The following is a 9,509-nucleotide window of genomic DNA, read 5'->3' as shown; positions in this document are numbered from 1 at the left end:
TCTTTATGAAAACTCATTTGATTCTTTAAAGCTAAATTATGAAACATTTTAAAAACCTGTCAACTTCATGGTTATGTTATTTAATGTATTTAATATTGAACACTCCGGGCCTGAAGCCATCAACAAAGAAAGCTGAATTAAACATCAAAACCAGGACAAGCACACAAGATTTCACATTTTAATGTTTCTATTTTACCGGCAAGCTTTCCGTAAAAACAAAACCACTCGGCTTGCAAGGCATGCATGAAGGTATGTACATGTATTTTCAGCTCAACAGCAGCTTTTCAGAGCAGTTTCCTTCTTTTTCATCCACTGCAGCCCAACCTACACGTTTCCACGCTGCAGGTTTATGGCTCCTTTAGTTTTAAAGTCATATTTCACTCTTTTCAGGCAGACGGTGTTCTTCAAATCTTCACTGTCGTTCCTACATTTCTAATGACCCGGTTAGAAACACAGCAAACAGTACTGGCCGATGAATCCTCCTTTTCTTCATGCAGAGAGCGCCTCCTTTCCTTTACAGTGACTTCAAACCAAAGCACATGAGAATGTCCAGCGAATACGAAGTAAACATGAAGCTGGAAACATAAGACGTGAGTGTTCTGTCGAACCGTTTTGTCACCGGAGCACAAAATTAAAGACTTTGAGTTCTGGTCTGATGCTGAAATCAATCTAAGATGATCTGATTTTGGTTTCATCGAATTGAATTCTTCTCAGGCGCCTACGAGTCTCAGACTCCACGTGCAGTTTTCCATATAAATATCCATGAACAGAAATCAGTCAGGAGTTCCTAAAATGTGGTGAAAAAGATCTGAAAAATAACCAAAAGTCATGATACCGAATTGCTTTTTAAGCAGCCGTTCCAGTGTACATGCAGAGGGCCGATATCAGACGCATAAGTGCATCGTGGGTGTGAATATACAAAGACTTCTTTGAAACGAATAAAAACTAAAATGGCAGAATGTGTAAGGCAGAGTTTTCCCTCAGCGGCTCAACAGAGGTGGAGATCCTGAGGACAGAGACAGACAAAAGGTTCAGGGTCAGAAACAACTGCGTCATCCTGAAGGAAAATGCGTTCCTCCTCACCGTTACCTGTTAGGTCACCTGCTGGATGAGCCCCTTTTCTGGATCGTGTTTATCGTCCAGGTCCTCGTCGGAGTCTGAACACAGAGAAACGAGATGCGATGAGACAAGCGGCTCCACCACATGTGCTGGTTCACTGGAGCACCCTCATGTCTGTGCAGCTGGAGCCACGAGGGCATTAGCTTAGCATAAAGCTAGTCTGGGTCTCATTGGTCACGTGCACGGATTCTCACTGTGCACGTTCAGCATGTTTTTCTAAGCTGAGACTTTGACTGATGCTCTATCATGAAATGATACTGAGAAGATGCTGAAGTGTTGATCTTCAGACTGTTTGCTGCTTTCAATGATGCACGAAAGCCATGAAAGTTAGCCACCAGAGGGCGCTGCAGTCTCAACCTGCACGTTTAAATCTCAAACTGAAAGAGACAAACAGTTTGGCAGCAAACTTTCAAAACATTAACACGAGGGGAAGCACTTTCTTTCCTTTCTCTTTAGTTTTAGTCTAATTTTTGCAGTGAAAAAAGGTTTTCAAGAAGTGTTTTTCACCCTGGAGGCAGAAATCTGAGACACAGAACAGATCAACTCTAAACTATCTGCACGACTTCACTCTGAGCTGTAGATGTGGGTGAGTTCATTCCTTAAAGGGCTTCGTGTGGCTCTTTGAACCTCAACCTTTGAACCTCGATCCACAGCCTGAGAATCAGTGAGAAAAGCTTGAGGTGAGTGTGAGGCATTCTGGGTGTTTCGTGGTTCATGTCAGTGCGAGTCAGCAGACCTGCCACAGACTCTGGTGGAGAGTAGAACTGTCCGTCAGACATAGGACCCGGACACATGAGAGGAGCTCGCTCGGCGGCGTCCACGATGGACAGGTATCCTGAAAGATGGAGGGAAAAGACGACTGTGAGCAGAACGCCGGCACACTGCAGCACTGACGCTAGCGATAGCATCCTGACGTCCTGAGGGTCAAAGACTGAAGACGTGTCATCGCAGTGAGTCAGTGGTCCTGGTTCAAGTCCACCCAGCCTCGTCTCCTTCCCCCTCATTTCCTGTCCCCCGTCAAAGTAAAAGCCAGTAGTATATCTCAGTAGTAGTAACAACAACAGCGGCAGCAGCGGTGGTTACAGTAACACATTAAATAGCAGTACTCAGGCTCACTGGTGACAGGTGAGAGGATCATGACTGGGTATGAAAGGCTCAGCCGTTCACAGAGGATGAAGGTTCACCTCTTTGTGAACGCATGACTGGATGAATAACTGACTCACTGTTTTCGTCTTCGGCCTCCTGAGGCAGAACCTTGAAGTCGAGCAGCCATGTTTCTATCCAGGCCAACACGAAGGAGATGATGGGCAGCAGGTACCCAAAGGCCCCCTGAGACAGCAGCTACACACACACACACACACACACACACACACACACACAGATCACATAGATAAATAAAAATATAATAAAAATACAAATTTGAAGCATGCTGGTGGTTAAACTGGGCTGGAACGTTTACAGAAGGTCTCTTACCTTTGATAAAATGACTTTAACGATCAGGAAAGCACAGCTGACTGCAGTGGTGATCTGAGCAAACAGAGGAGACGCGTGAGAGACGCTCGCCGCGCAGACCGGTGGCGTCACTTTAACAGCCAGGAAAACGAGTGACGGCAAATCCACCAATCACAGGAGGCGCCACGGAGGCCAAGAGGTTAAAAAAATTTCTCACAATCAGGAAATTGTGAGCATCCGCAGACTGAAAGAGTTCTGCCTCCTGTTACGTTCATCAAAAACAGTGGAAACTGGTGAATGCGGGGGATGGACAAAATAACAGGAACGCCTTAGCGACTTTAACAGAAATGAAAAGACACCAAAATGTGACCTTCTGAATTCAGTGTCCCTGCTGGCTGCTCTCTGCTACTCACCCGTCATGTGTTTGTCACATTATATCACTTTTTTTTAAAGATGCAATAAAACTTTATTGATCCCACAGCAGGGAAATAAAGTCATTACAGCCACAAACAGACATGTGACACCCTCATTACCTGCAGGTAAACAACAACAACAACAACAGCCAAACACTGTCTGTGTGCTTAGTTTCAAAACTCCCTAATCAAAGGGAGAAGATGAACAACAGTCAAACTGAAGCGCGAGAGGAGGGAGACTTACCGCGATGGCCCACCAGTGACGAAGCTTGCAGACAGCGTAGGCCAGGATGAGCGTGGCGAACCTGAAAACAGCCAAGAGCTGAGAGAGCAGAGGGAGGGAGGAGGAAGTGAGAAGGGAAGGGCAGAAAGAAAGATGGGACGACAGGAAGAGAAACAGGAAAGGGCAGACAAAGAGTTAGAACGAGACAAAACCATGAAGTGAAGGATAGAGTTGATCTGATGAACATGTGGAATAAAAAGCTGTAAAAACGTACGAAGATGTCGAAGAAGGAGGCGCGGTAGTCGTAATGTAGAACTTCTTTGTCCAGCTGCTTCTGGATGCCACCGTTCACCTGCGGGACACAAGTGTTTGCTTCATTTATGCTGGTGTTAAAATATGAAGGTTGACACAAACAGGCCAAGTTATGTGACTGACAGCGTTCTTCATGGTGGGCTGACTTACATGTTGTGAGCTCGTATTCATCAGGATTTATGAGGCTAATGTACTAAACTAACCGTGCCTCCCGCTGATTTGGACTAATGCCAGTTTTATCATTTTAAGGAATGACGGTGACTGATTCGTGTGATGAAGCCACTGCTGTTTGAAGTGTAATCTAAAGGAACTTGGACTGAGAAGGCAAACCACCGGCTCGCTTGCTTCACTGGACTTAGTTTATCCAGCTGCCAGCGATGATCTTCTGTGTGTTCACGCAATCTTTACTTTAATTCTGAAGTCCTTTTCATTCAAGCTGGAGCTCTTTGTCTGTCAGGTATTCAACAGTTACAGTGAAGCGGTCAGTAAAAATGAGAATCTAAGAGAATTAATAACTTGATCATAAAATCGGTCGCAGATTAGTTTGGTCCCAATCAACTAATCAACTTATTATTGAGCTCCAGACGATGAGTCCTTTTACTGTCGCAAATGACAGCATGCTACAATGCTAACGTAAGATAAATGCTATGCTAACTAACATGCTAAACAAAGATCCTTTATGAGGAAGGAACTGTCACTCCACAACAGAGAGTTTCTGTAGTTCCCAAAACTCCAGCAGAGTGAGACATCCTCTCTTTAGATGTCACGTCAGTTTCAGGAGTCTTTTATGTCATATTAGCAATTTAACTTCCAGTATTTGGATCAGCTGGCTCGAGGACAACGAGGTGTGTCGACGTCATCTTCTGCTGCTGCTGCAGACTAAGATCTGATCTTTGTATTGGCAGATAATCAATATCAAGGTACTGAAATCAGGGCCAAAAAAAGTGGAAATCTGGTCAGAAGGAGTTGATGTTGAACTGCGATGAAGAGGAAGGTGGCAGAAAGGAGAACCTTTGATCAGACACCTGAGTTCCAGTCGAACAGGTTCATTCAGGTTTACTGTTCAAACATCTGTTTCCCTACTCAAGGTTCACTTCATTGAAAGTGGAGCATTCTGGGAATGTGTGCGGCAGCAAAACGACTTCCTCAATCAGGGCGCTAAGTTTTACAGCTTCATGACCTTGATCCACTTCTCCCGAAGCACCTGACGGGTTTCTGCTCAGCCTCGACACAGTTACCAAAACCACGAAGCCGCCACTGCGTGTACAGCTGCAGGGACGCCGCGAGGGCAGTCATGTGACCAAACGCTGCACGATGAGCGACGTCAGCTAAAATGGAAAAATGTTTTCTGTGCAAGACTTAAACATTTCAAATGCACTGATTGACAGCTGCTTGACCCGCCTCCGACTGATGACAGATGACCTCTGCCTGATCATGAAATAAGACGTGCCGTGAAGACACGGTGAGAGTTTAAATCTGACACGGTGACGTCTGAAGCGAGCCTTAACTCTGTCTTACATTGAGCTCTATGATCCAGAGCAAGGTGATGAACAAGAGGTCAAAGGTGACAAACAGGCAGAAGGTCCTCCTCACGTCCGAGATGCACTTCTTCTCACCGGCTTCGTACGACTCCACCCTTGCGCAAATGGGCGTGGTGTTGGTAGACCCCGCCCCCCTGCCGGTCAGCCGTGAATCGGCGCTGCTGCTGCATCGGCTGTCCATCCCCAGCGGCACCTCCCGAGCAGGGCCGGCCCCGCCCACTGGTCAACAGAAGGTGGAGTCAGAGGGGGCGGGTCATTGGGGCAGGAAGCCGGGCCGGTGGAGTGGACGCAGACTCACTGGGCGGAGGTAAACAATCACTGCATCTGCAGGAGGATGAAGCAGAAGGTCATCAATAAATAAATGTTCTTTAAAGCTCCACTGATCGTTCTTCATCGATCGCTGCGAGTGATTTACCTTCAGTCAGCCGTGACTCAAGTCTTAAGGTCTTTCAGCTCGTCGTTTTGGTTGTACGGCGAGAACGAATATTAAACTTAAAACCTCCTCACAGTTCTGAGGATTATTCATAGTAACGGGGTCACTGTGAGGAGCACTGAGCAACGCTCTGAATGTCTAAGGTTCACCGCAGGTGTGAGGACACCTGGCCTTAACAAGCTCACACATGACGCCTTTAAAGCGTCACTGCGCTGCTTTTAGGGCCCGTCGTGTTGTCTGGATGACGTGACCTTTGATCACAACCTCCACAACACGAGCTGCTTTTTGGGAAGTGAAACTAATTGTTGATTTGCACTAACTGTAAGTCGCTCCGATAAACGACAACATGGTTTTCATTTTTTTTACACTCGAGTGGGAAACCAGCTTCATCTCAAAATTACTTTTTAATCCTCACAATGCATCCGCTTTCAGCTCGCCGTGACCTTAAACTCATCGCGAACCCTCCGTTAGAGGCAGTTGATAAATCACTTAAAAAGGCACAGAGCTGAAATTTAAGGTCATTCTTGAAACGAAAATTACTACCTTAAAAAGCAGCTTTAGCACACGTTGTTTAAGTAAAAGATTTGCTAACGATCCAGAGAAGATTGAGCAACAGGGGGCAGTTTCATGGGAAAGGAAGCCAATAAACCCTCATACTGTCGCTGCCATGAGTCACGTCATTTACTGTCATTTCCCCTGAAACAAAGACCTTTTAAAAGCCTTTTATAACTACACCAGTCTAAAGCGATCTGAAGTATTTCCATGAGAAAAATTCAGCATTTTTATTAGAGGTACTTCTCAAGTTAGTTAAGCTTATTCAGGAAATCTGACTAAAATCAGGATATCTTTTACGACAAATCAAATTCACTCAGTCGATTCAACAAACTCATACACTAGTCAGATCATAATTATTATTTCATGTATTCACTAATAAAGCTTTAAAGTGGCTCAGAAGAATGAGTCTCTCTAACTTCAAGCTGTGTTGTCGTTCAGGTGCACAGAACGAGAAACTAGCCAGTAGTCCACGTCTGATTTCAGACCTGATTTTCACATGTTTGGACCTTATTTTCACATGTTTTGTGAGGAAGTGACTAAAGGGGACACCGCTTTTTGAAACTGGTCCAACATTGAGTGAGAGCGCTGCGGCTGTGAAACGGGCTGCGATGAGATTCCCTTCAGGCGTTTGTACACCGTCAACATACGTCCACCAAAAGTGTTTCTGCCACTGACGGGCTCAGATTGTTCCTCTAAATGTCTGACGCCGTTATGGAGAAGACCCCTAAAGAGACAGAGCTTTTTGTTGAACAGTAAGATCCTTTTTGTTTAACCAACAACAGCAAAACCAGACTCCACTTACAGAAACAGCCTTTTTATCGTCGTAAAACTCGCTTCATTCAAACTGGACAAAAACTAAATAAATCTCACCAAAACCTTCTTGGCTTGTCTTCCTGGTTTTGGGAGTGGCTGGCGGCTACTAAAACGCAGCAGGCGTGTGTGCACTTCGGCCAATAAGCAACATGAAGACCCTCAGTGAGGAGGCTGAAGGCGAATGTTGACGTACCTTCATCAGCTGCAGTAACGGTCTGCAGCCAGCGGGGGGAGCTCCGCCTGCTCCCCTCACTGCTGTTCATTGAAAGAGAAACATTTGTGTCTGACTGCTTTCATCTTGAACCTCGATTGACTATCAGTCCCAGGATTTCCACTGACGAAGATGAACGCATTCATGGCGAAGAAGCCCTTTAAAACGTGAGTCCAAAGCACGTGTGTGACTGTGACTTTCATTTCCTGAGCCTGATTAACGACTGCAAGCCCCCTCCTCATAAAAACACATTAAAAACATCCAGTTAATTAAACTAAATGTTACTATCTTACACCAGTCAGTTTGCCTTCTTCCAGGTATGAATACAACCACAAAGACCGCCCTGAAAATATCAGATTTTCTGTTCTTTTACCAGTTTATGTGTCCATAATAGAGGAAAACAAACTCAGCATAGCACAGAAAAATCCTGCTTGAGTGTTCTTACATGTGTCCTTTTATTCTGATTATGGCTGATTTTTTTGGGACTGCTGGTAAACCAGCATGTGTAAACTGGTTTAAGGAAACTGGTTTGACATAACTGCTTGATATGAACACTTCACATGTATTCAAGTTTCTGACACCGTCGCACACCTTCAACTCAAAATACACCAGAGTTAGTCGATTAATGCCAAATTCTGATGCTGAATAATGAAAATATGGATGGTTAACGAAGACCGGTTCTGAATTTGTGCCACTTCCTGCTTGGTTTGAACCGCAATACTGAAGCGATCAGCATTTGAATTCCTTTCATTCCTTCATTCATTCATTCCTTTTGAGTTTGCCTTTCAAGATTCCAGCTTTGCCAATGAGGATTTATTGCTTTCCTTTATCACGTATGACAATAAATGAAACATCTTTGGGATACTGTGATGATGGATATTTTCCACTTCTGGAAAACGTATGAACAAATAAATTAATTAAATGAGAAGTTAACAGATGACTCAATAAAGAAAGAAAGTAAGAAAAAAGAAATCACCAGCCAACCAGTTGCAGGTGGAGGAGCCAAATCGAGCAGACTGGTAACTTAAACTGGGTTCATCCTCACCTCACCTGTAAGTGACCCAGGCTGCATGGATGCCACGGACTGTGGGCACATCAGCACCAACAAATGATGAGAAAGCTGCATGATGTTTGCTCTGTATGCAAAGCTTTTATGCAAACCCAGATGACACTTGACTGCGTGTGCGGTGCTGGCTGAGCCTCCTCTGCAGCTCTGAGGCCGGATCACTTCACCAAGTGTTGATGCTAATGACAGTGAGTTCAAATTCAAGCTGCACTGGATGAAGCTTCCCCTGCACCACTGTGGCAACCTGAACTTGCTGATGACAAACCGCAGCAGGAAACGCAAAGTGCAGCCCTGGTTCAGCAGAAAGCCCGACTGGCCGAGGCGGGGAGGAGGCCAACAACAACAACAGGACCGCTGCAGAACCCTTAGCGCGCTCCTCAGCTGCTTAGCCCGGCGTGCTAACAAGTAACAAACACAAGGTGCTGAAATAAACCGAGACATACACCCGTGGTGCAGCTGTGACGCCGTCCGAGGACGTTAAAACACAGCAGAGGTGTTTATCAGCATCGTTCAGTTCATTTGACAACTAGCTAGCTAGTTAGCTTAAAAGACGTGCGCTAAAACCAGTTTTGAAAAGCCGCCATAATGGCCGTTACCTTATAAACTCGCTCCGAAAGCCGTTTAATATCCTGAATCAACCCTCGGGAGGTTTCAGTCGGATTCAAGCTCAACACAGCAGACAAGTCATCTGTTTCCCTTTCGTCTACTCGGACAGGATGGAGGCAGACAGAATATGAAAGAGCGGCGCGAAGGATTCTGGGATATGTAGTGTGGCGCTGGACCGGCGGCTTGAAGTGACGTAGCGCTCCCCCTGGCGGCCATAATGGAGCTCAGCAGCTTTTGAGAGATTATATTTTTTCTTTTTTCGTCATAACTTCATTCGAGACGCATAGCACATAGATTTTGAAGCATATTTAATAACTAATATGCATGTAAAACAATCAATCGTCAATAAGATTAAAATTACCAAGAAATATCAATCAATAACTCAATAATTCAAACATTAACACTTACCCGAGAGTAGGCTACATGGAACCACCAGTCCACGTACTCGGTCTAGGTATGTTTTATGTGCACCTGTTTGGAACTTTCCGCAGGTAAACAGGTTCATTGGTGACAGGTGATAGTAACGTGATTGTGCTCACTTTGTGAACACATGATTGGGTAAAGGAGATAACTACATGGACTCAGAAACACTTTTTATTTTTGTTTTCATTTATGTTTTACACAAACTTTTTTGGAATTAGGGTTGCATCATCATACACTGTCACCGTCAATAAATACATGCCGTCACTGTATATACACTCTGTGTGACTAATAAAGGGATGTCTTTCTTCCTATATAGATGTGCATATGAATGTACTGTATGTA

The 9,509-nt window shown here is 44.8% G+C and overlaps 1 protein-coding gene across 1 annotated transcript; it reads right to left on the bottom strand.

Annotated features, from left to right (window-relative positions):
* Positions 1–164: 164 nt before the first annotated feature.
* stard3nl (STARD3 N-terminal like) lies at positions 165–8,896 on the bottom strand. The gene is made up of 9 exons (XM_070973713.1): positions 8,735–8,896; positions 5,038–5,384; positions 3,482–3,559; positions 3,229–3,306; positions 2,593–2,646; positions 2,343–2,460; positions 1,856–1,954; positions 1,090–1,157; positions 165–1,006 (listed from the first exon to the last, which is right to left on the bottom strand). The coding sequence occupies exons 2-8, from the start codon at positions 5,239–5,241 to the stop codon at positions 1,093–1,095; spliced, it is 696 nt and encodes a 231-aa protein (XP_070829814.1). The 5' UTR covers positions 5,242–5,384; positions 8,735–8,896; the 3' UTR covers positions 165–1,006; positions 1,090–1,092.
* Positions 8,897–9,509: the final 613 nt, after the last annotated feature.

This window comes from Chaetodon trifascialis, chromosome 11 (assembly GCF_039877785.1).
Source record: "Chaetodon trifascialis isolate fChaTrf1 chromosome 11, fChaTrf1.hap1, whole genome shotgun sequence".
In the NCBI taxonomy this organism is placed as follows: domain Eukaryota; kingdom Metazoa; phylum Chordata; class Actinopteri; order Chaetodontiformes; family Chaetodontidae; genus Chaetodon; species Chaetodon trifascialis.
The sequence above is the reverse complement of the archived record's forward strand: the minus strand, read 5'-3'. Positions and strand labels throughout refer to the sequence as shown.